At 38.0% G+C, this 20783-nt stretch overlaps 1 protein-coding gene across 1 annotated transcript in view; it reads right to left on the bottom strand.

Moving 5' to 3' along the window:
* MCTP1 (multiple C2 domains, transmembrane 1) overlaps positions 1-20783 on the bottom strand; it is a 173472-nt gene that overhangs the window by 88561 nt on the left and 64128 nt on the right. The window contains exons 10-14 of the mRNA XM_010578028.1: positions 10576-10678; positions 8356-8458; positions 7903-8004; positions 7483-7557; positions 5556-5675 (exon numbers count right to left, since the gene is read on the bottom strand). Coding sequence (XP_010576330.1) covers positions 5556-5675; positions 7483-7557; positions 7903-8004; positions 8356-8458; positions 10576-10678 — 503 coding nt within the window. The remainder of the gene's footprint in view (positions 1-5555; positions 5676-7482; positions 7558-7902; positions 8005-8355; positions 8459-10575; positions 10679-20783) is intronic.

Raw genomic sequence — 20783 nt, 5'->3', positions numbered from 1 at the left:
TCTTTTTGTCTGCTTTACTTCTGAAAAAACCCCAAAACACAGCAGTCTGGTTTACTTCATTCTCTTTCCTGCTGGTGAAGATACAGCTGACAAAAAGCTGAAAGGCTCTTGCATATGTGTGCAACCTGCATCAGAAATGAATCTTGTACCCAGCCTTGCCATTGCCATGTCACTTTACCTCTGCAAATCTCTCTTTTGAGAACAGGCAGTTTTGACAGCAACAGAAATTTTTGGAAAGGCTTTTTTAGGATGTAAGAATTTTTTGTGACCACCTTACCAGCACTTTTTCCATTTTCAAATTCCAGACAACAGGTGGCAAAGACAATCTGATGGTCCACTTCACTCACGTTTAGTAAAAAGCAATTTGAAGGTGCTTGTACATTATATCCTCAGTAACAGTATCAACAATGGAAAAATCTAAGAGCTCTTAAATATATCTGTAAAAATCTGATTCTCCCACAGTTACAGTGGGGATAAAAAAGGAAAACATTTAATAACTAACACAAGTGCATTCCTACTCCTGATGGTACCATATCAAGTCTCTCCCAAAACATAATCTCTGTCCTTCAGCTTTAAGTGAAAGTTGCTTCTGAAATACTCAGTAGTGATCATTTCCCTTTTTAATAGGGAAAAGCTAAACAAGTTGAGAAAATTACTCTAGTGTCTCATTTCCTGCTAGGGACCAGCTCTTTTTTCTCCTGTTTCCTTCTCAGTTTCAATTAATTAGCATGACACCACCACAACTAAATGGTGTATGTGCAAGAGAACTAACACTTAATCAAAGGCTAGGGACACTATTATGTCATTTTCACACATGAATTGTGTAACGTTAGAAGACAAAGTGAAGGTGAGTTAGACCTGACAAATGACTTGGATGCGGGGTGAGTCATTTTATCAATATTTCAAAGCCTAAGAAAGAAAAGTACTTTCTACATGCGGGCATACACACATATAGAAAGATTCAGAGGAGGAATAGGAAAACATGATCATATAAAGCTTTAATTTGAGGACATACTGAGAAGTATGCGTGTCATGGGGTGAGGGTACTCTGCTTCCAAATGAGAAAGGAAACAAGTTTATTTTATGAGTAACAGTTAAATGTTCAAGCAGGCAATTAAAGTGCTTTACCGAGGCCATTTTGGGATACCAAACACTTTGAAGATTATATATTCCCTCATATTTCATGTTCAATGTTCCTCTAAGTAAAATATGTGGTTCCCTTTAGTTACTCAGTTATGAATTGTACTTTAAAGGCAAGGGGACATTTTTGATAATGCACATCTTAAACTTTTCATTAAACTACCAAATTTAAATTCTACCTTTTTGTGCACTCTGACATTTTTGTCTGGCATTTTCATTAATTTTGCGACATACATAAATGTAGCTGAAATGTTAACTGATCAATACTTTGTCTCTCTCATGTAGCACTAGAGCGAAGCTCCCCAAGGACCACGCAGCAGTACAGAAATTAAATGTGTAAAATATCAAATGTTAATGTTAAACACAGCAGCACTTACTGTATAACGACTGAAAAGGCTAAAAGAATTCCAAATGGACAGATGGTAGCACAAATTATCTACAATCACATTTAAAGATTAAAGTTTGTCCCGTAAAATAATTCATTGACTCACGTTGAAGTGTGTCCTTTTACTGATAGCTCAGTTGTCCAATTATTTTTGTGCTCATTACAGTGAGAAATGACAGTATCGGAAAAAAAGAGTGCACACTTTTTTCCCCCTACATTGCACCCACTGACATCTGCAAGAACACAAATGTCTGGTCAAGAAGCTGATGGAAATTAGGCCCAATTTAGTAGACATTTCAGTGCCCACAGTAGATTAATCCAAAGAAAAACCATCCACTTTTGCATACTCCAATAATTAAGTTCTTCTGCCTGAAACGTACCATATTAATTACTGAATTAAAAAAAATATAAAAATTAACTGCTAAATAATCCAAAGGTCTGTTTTAAATAGAGAAAATCATGTGAATTTACAGCAAAGGCTCTCTCTATGTATTCTGTCCTTTTCCATTGCATTTAGGAGCTTAAGAAACATAAACACAAGCACGTAACACATTCTTGATCAGCTTCTAGACATAACAGGGCTATATGTGATATAATAAAGCTGTTTTAGAACTGAAACATTAATTTAACATTGTTGCTACACACTTCCTTTATTTAACAGGAAATAAATACGAAAAAGGAGGAAAGATTATCAAATCTTCTGAGAGTTCAAATCCAAAGTCATATTTGAGCCAGATTGACCTATGTTTCATGAGCTATTTACAAATACTTTTGAATATCTGAAAAATAACAGCTAATAACATGTCACAGATATATTAGCATGAAAACATAAAAAATTATGTCTGAGTACCAATTATTCTTCTGCTGTGAATTACTGAGGCACAGAAAAAAGAAATGGAATCAAAACCTTAAGTCATTCAGACAAAATCCCAGTGAAGGCAATGAGCTTATGAAATTCAACAGAAACAGGTAAAATACTGTTTAGTTGAGGAAATGCATAATCTAGAACATTGAAAACTTAACTTCCAGGTTTCTGTATTTCTAGGTACAGCATGGGTAACGGTGGTCATTGAGCTGGTGCCTTTGGACAGATTTGAGAAAGAACCATCCTAAACCTTTAATAAAGCATTTCCTTTCCTAAAATGTCCCAAATAATATAAAGGTTTGAGACAGGTAAGTTCTGGAGTATAAATAATCAGCAAGCCCCTTCAAGGAACACTTTCAGTCTTGACAACTAACATTGTGACTCTCCAAGGAGAATGACTTTAAAAAGAGCTGCAGTGAACACTTCAGTGTGCAAAGAGCATAAAGCAGATAACTGTAGCTTATTATAGAGTCACCATGTTAATCAAGGCTTTCTGTGGGTTTCCAAGAGTAGTCCTCCTTTCCAGATCTCTCACTAACTGCAACTAACTCAATACGTTTCTGAACACTTCCATAACAGTGGCCCCATCAGAAAGCAAAGACACAGGGTGAGGTACAAGAAAAGGGTACCTGTAATTGTAACACCAAGAACGTGGGGCAATGGGAAATCTGAAAAATCAACCCTCACATACGTAACTTGTGTGAAATGGCTGTAAATCTGTATCAGGATGTTATCCACCAAGGTACATCTTCAAATCCAACAGGAAGGGAGAAATGGTTAGTTTAAATGTTTACATCTCGTACATTATTTATTAGTCTGTCTACAGAGCTGGAAACCTCCAGAACAGCCTACTTCTCACCTCCTTTCTGGCACTGACATTTCACTGTGACATTCCTCAACCTCTGGGAGACAAGTTCAAGAGGAGATACAATTTGTGTAACAGTGAGGAGATGAAAATGAGACATATAAGTACAGCTTTTTTATAGAATCTATTAAATTCCAGCACAACCTTAGTGCAAGCATAATTCAGCATTACATGTGCAAGCGAATCACTTTCAAGATTTTCAAGGGCCTATGATGGCTACGAAACTCCAGAAACCATCTAAATCCAAAGCTTGTGATCATGATAGAAGTTCATGTAGGTTTGACTTGGCTAACAAAAACTTATCAATGTTTTGCCCAACAGAGGGATGATTTGATCCTTGGACAGAGTAACATCAGGTTGAAAAGCACAGGATGCACACTGGATGCAGAGCAGGAATACATCTGTGAAGTCACAGCACTGATGCAGTTGTGATGTGTCCGTAACTACCACAACCACCACACAGCAAAACAAATATTAAGACGAAACTAAGCAAAGCAGGCTTTTGAGATATAAATATATATAAATAAAATCAGGAATACGTTTCTAATGCAATACACTATAACTACAGTAATGACATATACACACTACAGACCTCAATTCTGTGTTTTATGTGTTTTCAACTACTTATTAATACATTGAATTTCTTCTATGATTGGAAACAATTACAATTTCACAGCAACACAACTTCTTTCATGGCCATAGCAGCATACCACGAGAAAGAAATAATTTCCTCTGCCCCAAAATATAGGATGTCTTTCCGTTTCCTTTCTTCCACTGATGACAGGTGGGTGTTTCACACCCGTATTAAAATCAGACTTGGACAGATGAGTATTTACTAACTGGAGCAGTAATAGCAACATGAACTTTTGAGTTTTACGTAGAAACACGCATTTTCCTATGAAATTTTGATTTTAAACTGAAATAATAATAGATCGTCTTTCTAAATTAAACAGCAGCAAGTATATTTAGATTTTTGCACATAGTGTAGTTACTACAGACGTCAGTAAAAGTATAAAAACCCTGAGAGTTTGAACAACACACGTATCTCCTGTACTCTTGATGAACATTGCAACCAAGGACCGACAGCTTGCTGCCATCATTTGACAGGCTACAGGGGGGTTTAACAAGTCACTTAGTACAAATTGAGCCCTGCTAGAAGAAATTCCCTGCAAAACAGCATGATTTTAGTGACACACCAAAGTACCCCATTTTACTGCTCCAGTGCAGCCAGCTCCAATGCCTGGTTTGATGTCTCCAAATTTCAGGCACCTGAACTTTAGGCACCCAAGCTCAGCGCACTGTCAGCAGACTCCCTCTATAATTATTCAAAGAAAGACTGAAAACATTCCCTGTTCCTATTCATGGTGGAGAGGCTCACAACTTCAGTATTTCAGGCAACTTAATAAATTTAGGTGTTCCAGAAAGTGTGTCCATGCATACATTTTTACTCCTGGTGGGAATCCCTCAGGCAAAAAACAAACAGGGACTCTGGTCATGTTTGTAGTTCACGTGATCTTGAAAATAAAAAGATATCCATCCGGCAAACACGATGTAATCTATAATTATGCTTGGAATTTTCAAAATTTCACAGGAAGATAAAGGTTAATAATAATGAAGCTAATGTTTATGGAGAAATAGCAGTTTCATTTAAATCACTAAAAATGAATTCACTAAAATCTCAACTGTGACCACAGCTTGATGTCTAAAAGATACTAGTTTGTTTGCATTAATGATTTTAAAGTTGGGTTTGGTTTATTTTGTTTTGGTTTGGTTTTTTGTAATCAAGAACAGTAAATCTTAGTAAGGAAGCAACTCTTTGGGACCAGAGCTTTGTAGTTCTACAAAAGTTACAGGCATAACATATGTTGATATGTGGAGGACAAAATAACACTGATTTTATATTCATTATGTGGAAAAGCATTCATGAAATGTTCAGAACAAGTTTTAGAGTAAATATGCAATATACAAGGGGCCCAAACAAAATCTAACAGAAATACTGTGTGAGAAGCTCAAGACAGATCCATAGTTCACTCACTGACTGTATTTTGAGTTGTATCACTAGCTTATGTTATTTGTACAATTATAAATTAAAAAACCCCAACTGTTTCTATCTTGTTTGTGTGACATTTTAAACTTAATTGCTTTTTTTAAAAAAAGTGAATAAACATGATCTATGGTATCTTCATAATGCAAAGTTTTAAATAAAAAAAATCAGAACCCCCCTTTCAACACTGTATTATCTCTCAGTCTAGAACACAAATACACCAGGGTGATTAACAATAATATAAAGAAGATCATACCAAAAAAGCAGCGAGACTTCTTGGGGGGGAATCCCAGTCAAAGCAACTGCTAATGTAGTAGGCGGCATTTATGAGCACCATGATACAACGCTTCATCCGGATAAAGTTTCTTAAGAGTAGCTGTTAAAAAGATGAAAGAATGAAAATGTCTCAAAACACCAAAATCTTCAGAAGAGGCTCATGCTTACAATACTGTCATTCTTAACCTCAGTGAATACTGAGAAAATAACCTGTTAAGCTCTCTAGCTCACAAATTGAGAGAGTTTAAAATCTGAGAGACTTGGAAGAGACAGAATGTTAGTTGTGCCAATTGATACTTGTTGAATTTAATTCTAAATGGTACACAAATTGTTGTTCAATTTTAAAAAGCCACTTGCAAAATTTCACAAATTATTTTGTTAGTAAGATTTCAGAGTTTTATTAAGTAGGCAAGACTTTCCCCATTCTCAAGTACTTAGCAAATTTTGGTCTTTCTTAATAAAGAGATGCTGTAGGGCACTAATGTGAAAACATGCAAAATTTCTGCTCTAATCTCCTTAAGATCACCTGCACACTTTACATCCAATTTTTCCTTCATTTGTAACAAATTTGTCTGCTGTGATGTGTTTTAACCACCCATTTTTAAGTATTTGTAACAGTAACTTTAGCTGCATACATTCAATCTATATAGAAATGAGACATAATAGCGCTGGGTTCTGATTCAGGACAACCCTTAAATGCCCTAAAATGGCAATAAGCTTGACCAAAAAAAAAAGTGAACAAACAAGTGAATGATTTCATTTGTGTATTGAGTAGCACAGAAAATGCTCGGTAGGTAAGACACATTCACCTTTGGAAAATGTGGATGTTTTAAAATGCAACCATATCAGTCATACATAAAGTTTCCTTTTTTTCCCACCCTAAGTGGGGTATCCCATGCAAGCTAATTAAAAAACCCCCACAACCCAAAGTAGGTATTTAAAGTTTACTCCTCCTGCCATCTGCAAAAAGCACAATGCCATTTTCTGCTATGAAAGTGGGGAGAAGAATGAATCTTGAATAAAAAGGCCTTGCTGTTTCTTTGGTGGAATAGTAGTGCAAAATGCAGTTTTAGTATTTGCATCACTCACAACAGTAAAGAAAGAAATATTTTGCCTCTTGAAATATTTTTTAAATGATTACATCATTCAACTGATGTAAAATTCACCTAGCCTACAATTTAAATTATGCTCAAGTCTATAAGCTTTCAGCGAAATCAAAACCAGTTTTGAGACCTTTGCCTTTTCACTGCAAACAACAAATACCTTGTTCCCACAGTCTAACCAAAAGCCCTGTTCTCTCCATATAAAATACATCATATGTGGAACATGAAAAACTGAATCAAAGCAGTTCAAGTGGAAAAAAAGTTTTGTGTTTAAATATATTTTTATCAAAACATTATAACTATGAATGGCAAAAACACCTAGGGAAAAAAAAAAGGGTCCAGACATCTCCTACCCACAGGACTCTCAAAAGTAATACAGAGTTTTAGTCTGCTTTCACCTTTGATTCAAACCTCACTCAACTAACTTATTTAAAATTTGGTTAAAAGAATGATAAAAGACTCTCTACCCTGCAACAAATGGAGATCTTTTGCGTCAAGGTCAACAGCAAAAATTTATGCAAGACTTAGTTTACATGCACCTGTGCTATAATCTGATATGTGTGGAACCTGATGGTTTCAACTGTGTTCTTATTCACGTATTTCATGGAAATTAAGCTGCAATTTATAGAGGGGATACAATAAACCCATGTATTTTGTTTCTGCCTTTTCCAACCTATCATATTCTTTTGTAAACAGGTAATGAAAATGTTATTCTTTACCCTCAGCAGTACGATACCAGATATTTGGAAGTGCACACTTGATATTAAGGCTTTCGGAAAGGATTAGTGTTTCCTTACTCTTTACCTGTTTAGACAGTCTGTTTTCCTCTTCAATGTACTTCTGTTCTTTGGGCATTAAGGTTCGTATGCTGGCTTTCACCTATGCATTAAAATGTGTGTCAATATCTCAAGCTTACTCGCTCTTTACTAATAACACATGCTTCAATTTGCAAAAATTACGAAGTTTCAAAGTCATGGCTGCCAAGCCCGCAACACATAAACGTACACAGAGGCATGAGTTGCTGCTCCTTACATTAGCAGCAATAGCAGCGGCAGCAGCAACAAAAAGAGTGGGTGTGCCAGGCAGTGGCAGAAGAGTATTCTGTAGTATACATCAAGGTTTAGAGAAAATGAGGAATGACAGAAATTCTCTACAAATCAGGAACAAAAGCTTTCATGAAACTGAACTCTTTAGCAGTACAAAAAAGCCAAAGTTAAGACTTACAGCATTAAAAATCACATCTATTTCAAGATAGATGACCCCCTTTGTTGGCCCTGTCAGCTCCTTGTTTTTCAAGACGTAGGCTTTCTGTTCACCATTTTGAATCTGCAGGAAAAGGACATGACAGCCGTCTGTCTCGCGGTCTCCGCTGAATACACCCCCCCGGTGACCCCTGACCCCCAGCTGCTGAAACTGACAGAGAACCCAAAACAACTGTGGCAAGTCTGACAAGTACCTGTTCATTACCAGGACCGAGTCTGTCAGGAAAAATTAACTATCATGGGATTCAACATGGCCGTGAATTGAGTATGTTAAAATTTTAGTGTTCTTATTACAGACCTTGGTTGAGAAATGACAGACACAGAGCTGCAAATCTTTTTTTTCCTGGTTTTTTTTTTTTTCCCCCCCCTTCAGCGGGAAAAATTCAGAGCAGCATGTCAGGTGAATGAGACTTACAGACAGCAATGGTATAGCAACTTTGCCTAGAAAGTCAGCACTCCGATCGCGGTCTTCGTCATAAACTGTCACTTCAAGCACCGAGTGGATGTCTTTAATATTGCTACAAAGGGAGAGGCACACACAGAAGAGAGAAGTCACCTACACCAGCAGGTACCAAGGACAAAAGCATGAAAGGTTAGCAAAAACAGATACCCATCTATTCTCCAACCATGGCAGAGAACAGAACTTAAGTAAACGAGGCACCCCTGCATATAACCGAAATGCTTTCTAAGGGCTGCGGCGATCACTCCCTCTCTCTGCGAGGCTTTCCCAGCAGAAGTTTTCCGAAGGATGTTGCTTTAAATCTCCTACCTGGGGTTTGTGCCGCATGAGCTGCAAGGAGAGCCAGCGCGGAGCAGCACTGGGGGATTTACAGCGGCGAGCAGCAGGACTGAGAGCGTTTAAAGACCATCCCTTAAACACTGCTGTCCTTGCAGCAATTCCTACTGCAAACACCGTGAAATCCATAGGTTTGTAAACGAAAACAATTACCAGCTACACGGGCGCTTCCTTGCACTGAGAACAAGCTCTTTAATTCTGAAATCCTTGCTTAATTACAAGTATACAAGTCATTACAACAAATTAGGAACAAGCAATATGAAACGATGCTTTTTTCAGCTACTACTGTTTTTTGCCTGCGAGCTATTAAACACTCTACCACCATGCACAACAAATGTCACCGTACATTGTAAACTCTCAAGTGAAAAATTCACATGCCTTATTCAGAGAAAAAAACAGAATTGTTTGAGAGAACTCATCTTTGATCAAATGGCTGATCTAGGAAATATAAATTCAAGCAAAGCAATTTAACTTCAGTAAAATATATGCCTCCAGATGAAACTGGATTGCTAGCCCGAAATTAATTAACAAATCTGAGGATAAATAAAATAGTCAATGCAAATATACATAGAAGAGAGGTGAAAACTCTCCTTGAAGGCCTTTTGAGCTTTTCTATTTGATTCCTGATTAGTCTTTTGTCCTCTACAAAACCAGGCAATTTCTTATGCAGAGAAAACTGTCGAGCAGTAGGGGTTGATTAGTTATTGGCTCTATTAGTAGACAATTAAAAATAAATTAATGAAGAATTTAGCATCATTTTGCAGATACCTAAATAAAAACTATGTTAATAAGCTTCCGAGAAGTACAACTGTTGTGAGATTTTTTCTTTTGTTCTGAGTTCATTCCTGAGAGCTCACTGCAGGGCAAGAAAAGCTACAGATGCCAAATATATGAATGACAAATTTAGAGGGGAAAAAAAAAAAAAAGAAAATTAAGATCAGACTGTATTTTGAGATCAAGGGTAAAACATTGTATTTTCATTTATGATAAAGTGAAGTAAGTGTACACAAAGCTTCTACTGGTTTTGTAGTGGATTGTTAGCTGATTTCAGCAGCCGAGAAACCTGCAACTGATCAGTTTTCTACTCATAGGTGTCACATTGCAGTCAGATCGAGAGAAGCAGGGAGAAAAAGAAGGCAATTGAGCAAGACAAATAACAGAAACATTTTGTTTGTGGAAGACTTTTTTTCTATTTCGTCAGAGCCTTCTACTGTCTTCAAAATAACAGAAGGATAAAAAAAATCGAACCGCATCACTTCTACTTAAACTAAAGGTTTAAGACTGTGTTTTACCCAATAGCAGCATTGTGCTAGGATGATACTAGATGGTATTGTGAGAAGTGCAGTTGGTAAATGGAAAGAACAAGCAGAAAGTATGTGATCATAATTCAGAGGAGTATGAAGGCATTTAAAATTCCTTCCTTTATATAGTTATCTAATGTTTATTAAAGTTAACAAACACATTTTAATGAAGATCATAATCACAATACCCTTTTTTCCACCCAAAACTTCAGGGCCACATCCAGTGTGATGGATTTGGCCCTTGAAACTCTCACTGAAGCTGACAGGAGTCTGGAGTGCTTAGCATTACTCATACCTAGTTTCCAAGAAACAGACCTTGCTTTTTTACCTTTACAATGGTACCTCTTCTCTAATTTTTTTTCATGTTTTTAATCCTCAAAAAAGTATTCAGCTGTTTGGTTTAGAAATATCAGTATGTCATCATTATCCTTCTTCAGAATCAGCAGCAGGTATCTTTGATTCACACATATATCCCCTTCAAACCCTCCCCCCACAGCATCCCCCCCCGCCAAAACACTCACAAAATCCAAACACCTACAATGTGAAGATTTTGTTCCATTCTGGATTGAGGTTCTTGTAGACGGTATGGGTCAGCAGTCTGTCATTGTTCAATTCAACTACACAAAATGGGTCACTTTTACCTATAAGAGAAAATTTGGAACAAAATTTATGAACTAAGAAAATCCACCATGAGCAAGGTTTATATAAAAATCAGTTTTGTTTTGGTTTTTGTTTTTTTTTTTCCTTTTCCTAAGCTGCATTGTAATTCTCTCAGGAATTAATTCAGGGAAGTCCTATGGTCTGCATTATATTCAAGTTGATCATAACAGACTGTTCATCTCTGTAATCCTAAAAGAACATCTTTTTTGTCTTTAAAAAAAAAAAAGAAAAGAAAAGAAAAGAAAAATCACCATACAGACTTTTCTGATGAAAAAACAGCATGTTCCTAAAAGGTGCCAAGCACCCTTCTGAGACAGCTAAGAGAACTTTACTTTAATGGTGCCAATCCTACATTGACTGTAATGATAACATAATTAGAGCATTTTGATATGTAGGAAATGTATTATTCCATATTATTTGTAATAACATAGCACCTATGATACTTATCCAAAGATTACTATGCCCTACATGTTTCACGCTGTACAAATCCTCTCCCCAAAATCAAAAAGCCTTAAAGACAGTCTCAGATAAAAGCCTAATACCAGAGAAAATGGGCAAGTACAATTAAACAATGAGACGATATCAGCTGGAATGATGGGCTGTAGTCTCAGCACAGCAGAAGCTCAAGCGTGGTTGAGATTTTTGTATACATTAAAGCACAATGAAGTAGCTTTGCATATATTTACAAGAAGGTCCCTCAGCATGAAAGCCACCACAGGAGAAAGTATGAAGATGCTGCTTTGAAAATGTAATATGTAGATAATGGAAGCAGTATCCTGGACTGGATATGGAAGTTGGGGTTTTTTTAAGCTAAAGAAAAAGAATGGGGAAAGGAACTGTGTGGGGGTGGGTGCCCCTGAATGTGAAATAAGCAGTTTACAGCCAATGACTGCAGGTGAGCAGTGCTTAGATACCAAGCAAAGCACATGAAAAATCATGCAGACTGAAAGTTTAGGGGGATGACATGAAACTTAGACTAAGCTTTTTCTTAGATATCCACAAGGCCAAGGTTTGTATTTGGAAAGGAGAAGAAGGAAAGGAGACACCAGAATCTCATGCTTAACAACAGTTTGCCTGAGTAAAAAAGGAGCTCTCCAAAGAGGGATCAAGAAAAAGTAGGGAAGATTGATATCTCCAGGGTTTTGGGGCAACCCTGAAATTTCCTGGAAGGCTAAGAAGGAGTTGCGAGGAAGATCTGAGGAACAGCTATGATGGAAGGAGCAGTAATGAAAACATGAGGGGCATGGTGAGAAGACAGTTGCAATAAAGAGGCAATAAAGGGAAGAAATCAGTGTGGAGTAAATTATTTAACTCGTATTTCAAATTATGACAGTAATGACAACCACTATAAATGCTGGCCAAGACAGAGGGATGCTATCCCTCCTACCTATTTTGATCTCCTCCAGTAATCAGAGGGAACAACATTTGCCTTTGGCACAGAATACAAGTATATGCATTATTTTCGTGTAAGGCTACAGATATGTAAGCAGAAAGCTGTAGAATAAATTGCTGCTCCCAGAACCCAAGGGAACTTTGTCTGATGGAAATTAACAACTGAGTTGCATACTACCAAGTGGCTCATTCTTGACTCTGGACTTTCTTTGGACAGCACAGTGTTTGAAAGTTATTGAGTGTTGGCATTGGCCTTCCACAATCAAATCTAAGCAATTGTATTTCACAATGTCTTCAATAATTCCGTACTGCTTTGTCGTGCATTATAAGAAGCCATAAATTGAGCAGCTCAATGGGGCTACATTAATGATATTAGGGAGGCATGTAATTTGTTTCATACCTTATACAAATGACAATGAAATCAATATTTAGACAAAGCTGTCCAGGGGTCACATCTCCCAAACTGCAGTATTGATTCAGACTACATCAGAGGTTAATGTGCATATTATTAACTTTAATGATAAAGAATAATTGTTTTAAACACATTGTGAATTAAAGTTAGAGTTGATGTTTACCTTCTCTAGAAAATAATATATAGCTGAATCTTTCCTATTAAACTTGAAAAATGATTAATTCATTAGTCAGCAGAGATGGATATATCATACATCTCAACGTTTTCCTACTTCACAAGCCTAAAAGGTGGTAGGAAACGTTAACATATTTATTTAGGTTGTTTAGGTTTCAGTATTTGAAAAAGAAACACCCAGAAGATAGTTAAAACAACAAGGCAGAACTGACATAGCAGGTGAGCTAGATGATATTATTTTATCTCCTTTTTTAAAGTATCATCAATCTTATTTGCATATGATGGTACAATGTGATTTGTGCTTAGTAATTGCATACAGACACAGGAAAATGCACTGCAGTGTCTAAAAGCCACCTTCTGTAAACAAAGAGAAAGTATTTACTACATTCATTTATTTTCCACATCTGCACTTTTTCAGTGACTCTCCTTATAGATTTATATGGATATCAACCCACTTAAGAAAGCTAAATAATATGTAACATCAATCACAGAGGTCCTCGATCAAACCAAAGACAAACGGTTTTCAGAATTAAAAAAATCCCCCTTCACACTCAACATTTCATGTCTCCTCCCCCCTATAACTTGAAAAGAGTTCGAGACCAAATTTGACAAAAAGTAATATTGTAAAATAGTACAAGGGAAGGCCCAAATATCATCGCTGACAAGTAAAAGTTTTCCAGCTATGAATATCTCTACTAAGGAATACTGTTTTTACCATATGAGGAGGCTATGAAGTTCCCATATGCAAAGCCCTTCACCATCATCTATGGGCACTTCTTCCATATGCTAAAACACTCATAACCAAGCTGGGTATCTTAAACGCAACACTCTTCGCTGACGTGCTAAACATATGGTATGTGCAAACGTTATTTGGATACCAACCCAAATAAGTGAACAGGATCCAGAAAGACAAAGCCAGAGCAATGTACAAGTACTTGGTGAAACTCATATCCATCTGTCATCTTTCAATTTCTCATTATTAGAAAGAATAACTGCAATCTTAACCCTCACTGAAAGCCATGGCAACCTGCTGTATTGCCAGAGTGTTCAAAATAGTGGGATCATTCCCAATGAAAGCCTTAAGAGAGTACTAAAATATTAAAGACGTCATCTTTAGGTCTCCTTGGTCTCTAGGAGGACCAAGGAAACCAGGAACTTACAACTTATATTCATCACTATATTATTCAAAACCAGTACCTTAAGCACAACACATACTTTAACCAAGGCAGCCTCAGACAGCTTCTGTCTAGTTAGTGCAACTAGCACAGTTTTCCTCAATTTTATGTAAAAGAACCACACATGCTCAGAACAGTATGCGCTGTCCATCTAGCAGTTCTAAAAGTACACTTAAAAACCTTTGATTAGACTTGTGCTGCCTAAGCTCAATTACAATCATTCGAAATTATGTTGTCAACACAGGTATGCCTTTCACTACAGACTAAATCACGACTGTCATATATCACTGTATATCACCTGTCATATGTCAAGAAATTCTACCCAAATCCCTGTGTCTACTGAGGATCTTCCAACTAGCTCCCTGATCCATGCCTTTTGTAGGCCTCCAGCTACTCTTCCAGTGACTTCAGAGGTACTTTACTCTATCGATCAGGAGGACATCCACAAAGGTCTTCTGAATACAGCCCTAAATGTGTGCTCAGTGCTGTGCAAGGGTAAGACGACCACCACCTGCTTAAGGCACTTACACTTTAAAAACATGCTCCCAGCACCACTGAAACCAGCACTTATGATTTTGAGCAATCCCATGACCTTAGTGGGACTAATCACTACTACACTTAGCACTGTTGGAAGGAATTCATGATAGAAGTAGTTAGTAAAAACCAGTGAAGTACACCTTCCAATTTACTGAAATCAGACCTGCAGTAAACCTCAATAAGAAGTAAAACAGATCTCATTAATCCATTTTGTTGCTGTAACATCTCATGCTTTTTGGACTCTACTTGTACAGTCCTAAGGGCTCCTGAAATGACAGAAATAAAGTGCTAAGTTACATAATATGCATAATAATCTGCAAGGGAAAGCAGAGTCTCTTTTGATGGATCTCCCTCACCTTTTTTTGCCCTTTACCCATTACAGACCTGGATTGTCTGAGAATGTCCCCTAGAAGGAACTCTACTTTGTAATGTGGGCTACCACTGAAAAAAAATTAAAGAACTACTTATCTTTTGAAGCTTCCCATTTTATTCATCATGCCACACATTGCATCTAGTTTGACAGATATCCTTGTTTTGCTATGCTGTATTGCATTTAATCTTTAGACAGTCAGCAAGACTGGAGCACAAACTGAGATTACTTTACTTAGATCTAAGTAAAGTATTTTACTTCAGTCAACCCTGTGTCCTTCATGTTGTGCCCTTCATGTTAATTAACATGTTAGTCTTTTACTTGTCACCTTACTTCTCAGAACTACCACATCCCCCTGGATGAACTGTATACCCATCAGCTGAAACCTGCCCAACTCTACGACAGTGGTTAAGCTGCAAGAGAGGCTAACCAGGAACTAGAGAGGTCTTATTTGTTATTTGCTTCAAAACTCAAAATCTCCCACAGCCCAGGAAGTCCTTCACAAAAGAAATAGTCAGTTCAGAGCTCAGATTAATTCTCTGGATCTCAGAAGGTTGGCCACTGGAATAACTTTTTTCCCCCCAGCAAGTATATAAAATACACTTTTTCCTCACAGAAGAGAGACCTAAATAGTGACAAATTTTAACTGCTTCTCAAAATATTTAGATCTCAACCTCCACGCAGTTTTAGCTTCTGGATGTTCTTCTCAAGTAGCTACAGCACCACATTGCCTAACAGTTCTGCCGTGGTTTTCACTTGTAGAAGTTTGGGAAAGGTCCTTTCCACCAGTTCAAAGACCACAGGACTTCCACATTTGTAGATCAGCTGGCTCGCTATGCTGGAACTCATCAGCAAGCACCAAAGATGTTAGGTGGCTTGTGAACCCTTGTGAACTTATGTTCTAGGGCTGGTGGACTGGTCTCAGACATGTGTCACTGCAGCCCATCTTCCAGGCTGGAGGTGAGCTCAACTCTGCCCAACAAAATGTTGGGCATCATCTCAAATTCAACTCCAAAAGTACTGCTTTTTCAGAAGTGACCAAATGACATGTGACCAATTCAGATGCAACTATCTTTTGCCTGTACAAATATGAACTTTACCTGAAAATTAGAGCTGTCAAACTGCAATACAATATAATTCATATTTCTGGGCAAATTAAACAGATACAGCCTTCAACTGTCCCTGAAGGGGAAGTTGTCCAATAAAAATTTTGATTCTTGGTAGATTGTTTTCCCAGCAAAAATTCATTTTGGGGCACAGCAATTCTTCCAAATAGGGACTTCAATTCAACATAATTGCACTTCTGCACTCACTTTCTAGCTCCAATTGTACACAAAGCAGAGTTCTCCCTGATGAAAAGCTATCAAAGCTTAAATTTACATTTCTTGCTTGCCATGTTTTGCACAAGTTAAACTGTGATGTCCTTTTATTATAAAAGTCTATTAAATACATGCATTTGTCTCCAGAAAAATGCATGTCATCTGCATATTATTTGGTTAATATTGTAGAAAAGAAGACTTTAGTAAACAAACATATGGACACATCCATATTTTATGCAGTAAGATGATTCCCTCTTTTAGAGTGGCAAAAACCACCTGTGTACAGTCATAAACATCTTGCTCTTCTGTTTTCAATCTTTGAAAATCCAGCCTGTAGGAAAGAAAATAAAAAACCAGAAAGACCACCAGTCACTGTAGAACAACTCTTTCTTTCTTAATCAGGGCTGCCCTGGACTCTTACAAGGAACTACCATGGGTGCAATTGCTTTTCAGAGTAGATGCAAGCCAATAAGCATACAGCAGATCTACCTGTCCCCCTGATAAATTTATTGTACTTCATAAGGATTAATTCCCAAGGGACAGCAGATGGCATGGGGCGAGCTCCCCATGAGCCCTGTAGAGATACTTCTACCATGGCTGCAGGAAGCATGCATTGCTTCAGTATACATCCAGAGACACAAACAATTTCCTAGTTTTGTTTCTTCAACAGTTTTCTCAACAAAAGGACCCACATGGCAGGCTAAATAGAGATTGGCATTTAGTATTTACCTGCCACTGATCAGTCCATAAAGTTATATGAAGTGACAGAAAGTCAGCTCCAGCATTGAGTAGACCATGAACTGATTTTATGCAAATCACTGACTTTATTCTGAACTAAGTATTACATGAATTTTTGCATTCTTGAAATTACATTATCAAAACTGAACTAGAATCACAAAGACTACCAAAAATGTTTTGGATAGTTTAAAAATTTAATAAGAGATCCCAATTCCATTTCTACTTTTAACAGTCAAGTTCACAAACCACAACTTCGCAAAGTTCAACCAAGTTTAACGTGGTTATGAAAGCTGAAATATTGTTTGAATATTTCATAGGCTATTATGGTTCTCCCCTACCGCTGGCCATGCCTGTCCATTATGGATCTAAGTCCCCACAGCCAAAAAAGGCCTTTATTTTGGGGGAAGACAAGACAGCCAGTTCATGACTCTGGGGGGGCAGTGCCACTCATGCAGACGCTAATGTCACTAATGTTGTTCCAAGCTCCCTGCCAGCCAGCTGCTTGCAACAGAGCAGTCAGTCTGACCTTTGGCCAGGAGAAGGAATGGCTCAATAGCATGAGAAGCTGCCTTATCTAATGGATTAAGTACAGGACCCAAGCCAAATGCCAGCTTTGACAAGGACTTGCTCTGTCAGCCTTAGCTGAGTCAGTTAACCTTTCTTAGTTTTCCATCTTTAAAATGAGAATGATAATTCCTCTTTAACAGTGGCGCTGCGAACATGTTGCAACGGACTGGTATCATGAATGTGTGAGATATCTTACCAGGCAATTCAATGTAGTGCCACAATCATGTTAAATTCATTTCCACAGAATACTTACAGAATGAAAAAAAAAAAAAAAGTTAATAATCACAAGTATATTTAATTCTAAATGCTATGGTTAACCAAAAATGTTTTTTAAATCCTAATTTTGCCACTAGTATCCTAAAACTGCTACTTTCTTAAAATAAAGTAGTTCTGCAGTACATGATATTGGACCGATGTCTTCAGGCAACCTATATGATAGGACCAGGTGAGATTTTATCTACCATAGAATACTGCCCATCTAGTAGATTTCCGTACTTTGTGAAGATAATTCAAGTGTATATTGAAATCCGGTTGCACTAATTGACAGAGCAAATTACTTTTGGAACCATATTTCCAAAGGGTCTCTGAATTTATTCCTTCAATTTTACATGCATGGGCTTCCATACCTTTGTGAATTTTACGTTTGTGTACATCACTCTGACATTTCCTAGCATTTGAAGAACAATTTCAAAGACTATTTTTGCACATGTGGTATTAGGACATTTTAGTAGAACAGATTTTAGCAAACTCATTTACATTCTGCACATTTAGCCATCTTGGTATCTTCATCCTACTTTCAAGTACTTTAATCAAAATTTTAACATGGAATTTTCTTAGAAGAGAGGCTGAATTCCAGACATAAAACTGAAAAAGAAGAAAAAAAAAAATTCTGCCTCATTTTCTATGCTTCGTTTCTGTTCTTCAGAGGAGGAGAAGCCTGAAAAGCTTTTGACTGTAAACCTAAATATCACCGAGCTCTTTAGTAAAATCTGTCTGATACACCAGGTTCTGAAATCACAGTACCCAAAAAAACCCGCAGACAATTGATTAATAATGAGGTCAGAAATACAAATAAATTTACTTCTAATGAAGACTGGAGACACAGTAATCAAAGTGTTAAAAATTCATTTCATGCACATCTCATTTGCCTCTTAGCTGATATTTATCACATAATTCTGTGAGAAAGTAGAGGCCTGAGATGCTCCAGATAAATGTCTCAATTAATTGTACAGAGGTAGCCCTCTTTGAGCTGAACCAGAGCTGTGAGCTCTTTATTAAAAGCACTATTCTGTAGCCTGTAACCTTGTTCCTTGACTCCTCTCTAGTTTCCAATTTAAACAAGTCCCCATGCGGCCCGCTCTAAAGGGCTTTGTCTCCCTGTCATTGTTAAGAGAGCCGAGGCATCCTGGAAGTGTGAAATCAGACCTCATGAGCTGAACGGTTCCCCAGGGAACGCCGGACCGCGCAGAAGGTCAAAGTCATGGGCTGGACCATCTGAAAGCGTCTGATCGCCGGTCTGTGACACAGCACGCAGGGTGGGGGCAGGGGGAGCGGGGAGCCAGGGGGCTAGAATTGAACACGTCTTAATTAAAGCCCAAAGACAGCAAAACAAACTGTTTTCCAGGCAGGCCATCGCGCGGAGCTTGGATTTTGCTCTGCTAATGAATCCGAGTCGCTAACCATTATTCCTTAAAATAATGGGACTTTTTGCTGAAGTTGATCAAACCTGTGGCACATCTTTTCCCACCCTGCCTGCTTCTCGCCAATTATAAGGCAGAGGTTTTGAATTTTGCTTCGTGGTACAAGGAAAAGGAGGAACGCATCTGCCCCAGCAAAGGAGACGCAAGCACCGCCTGCAAAGGCAGCAGCCTTCCTCCATGACCCAGCTGTACCTCACTTTGCTGCAGAAGGAATATTCTTAGCTGACTATTGCCTAAACTGGCACTAGGTCATGGTGAAGGGTCTACTGCTTTCCAAAACTCGTATGGGTTGGGTGAACAGAACAGGTATTAATTTCAGAGGCCGACTGGCACGATGAGTCCACTGCACTGTGCGTTTTACTGCACCATCGGAATATTTCCTCGCGAAAAAGGACGTCGCTGTAGGCACGCAGGCTGCAACGCCAGGGCTCCGCAAGCAGCCGAACCCTCGAGAAGGTCTGCCTCTCTTCCAGAGGAACCACAAGCAAGCAAAGATGTGGGCAAAGGGGAAAATGTGACTTCTTTTAGCTGAGGATTTAGGGAGAAAATAGTCTTGCGCTGAATAGCTAAAACGCAATGGGAGATTTAAATGACACTTTCTTCTCACGAGGAGAAGGAAAAAGTAAACGCCACACTCAGTGTCTTTCCATTTGTTAGATTATAGTTTCAAAAAAACACATAAAAAATACGTATTTTCCAGCAAGGGGTATTTGCTGTGACCACAATTTGCAACAGAACATGACTTTGCATGAAATTGTGTTTTGACCATGGACAGATGCTGTTTCGCTGGGGGAAACATCCTCATAGACCTGGCAATTCTCTCAAAGGCTCCAGTCCTGGAAGACACTCTTATTTTTCAGCTCTCCCCAAAATCAAGGTTAGCTTTCAAGCACTGGGGGGGAATCTCTTAACCCCTCAGTAGTCCTCCCTTTCCTAGACTTCCTTGCAAGCAGGCTGAGTGAGAAGTCTCACTTTGTTCTTTTCTGGGGTATTTCTAAACCCCAGTGATGGCACGTTCGAGCAGGGTCCCACTTTCAAACCAGTAGTGCCCACTTGCTCCCCGTGCGCACAACTTCACCGAAATTTCAGCCCACCCTGGCGCCTTGTTCAAGGCGTGTGTATGTGGGGGGGTTGTAAACTGAGGCCTGAAACACCACCCTTTATCTCTCTCTTTTTAAAAAAAAAATCTGCACTAACGTTAATCATTTGAAGTGCACTGTCCAACACCGGGCTATTGAGACTGGAGAAAAAACTGCCCTCAACTATCAACAGTTTATTAGGGGCTTAACTGAAGTGACCTACTGTAGTAGCATTCAGCTGAACAAGGCTATGGGCTTTCTGTGGAAAGGAGGAGAATTGAGGGTTTCATTAAAAAGTAATTTGTGCTTTTTACTCATTCATTCAATGGGAGTCTCAATTGCTCTTTATTCACACAGAGTTAATACAGTATTACAATGCTGCTCAATGAATGTATGGTAACAAAAGAAAAATTTCGCATTTTGAAAGGAGAAAAAAAAAAATCCTTGCAACTGTAGTAAGATTGATGACTACTTAAAAGATTACAGGAATCTTTTCCCGTCTATGCTTATGCTTAATGATGGAATATTAAGGATTTTTAAAATCCACTCAGTCCAAACTAACAAATTTTGATTTATTACTTCACATCAAAAGATTCCTGAAAGTGAAATGGGATATGTTCAGC

This window comes from Haliaeetus leucocephalus, unplaced genomic scaffold (assembly GCF_000737465.1).
Source record: "Haliaeetus leucocephalus isolate CR32 unplaced genomic scaffold, Haliaeetus_leucocephalus-4.0 Scaffold598, whole genome shotgun sequence".
NCBI lineage: Eukaryota > Metazoa > Chordata > Aves > Accipitriformes > Accipitridae > Haliaeetus > Haliaeetus leucocephalus.
The sequence above is the reverse complement of the archived record's forward strand: the minus strand, read 5'-3'. Positions and strand labels throughout refer to the sequence as shown.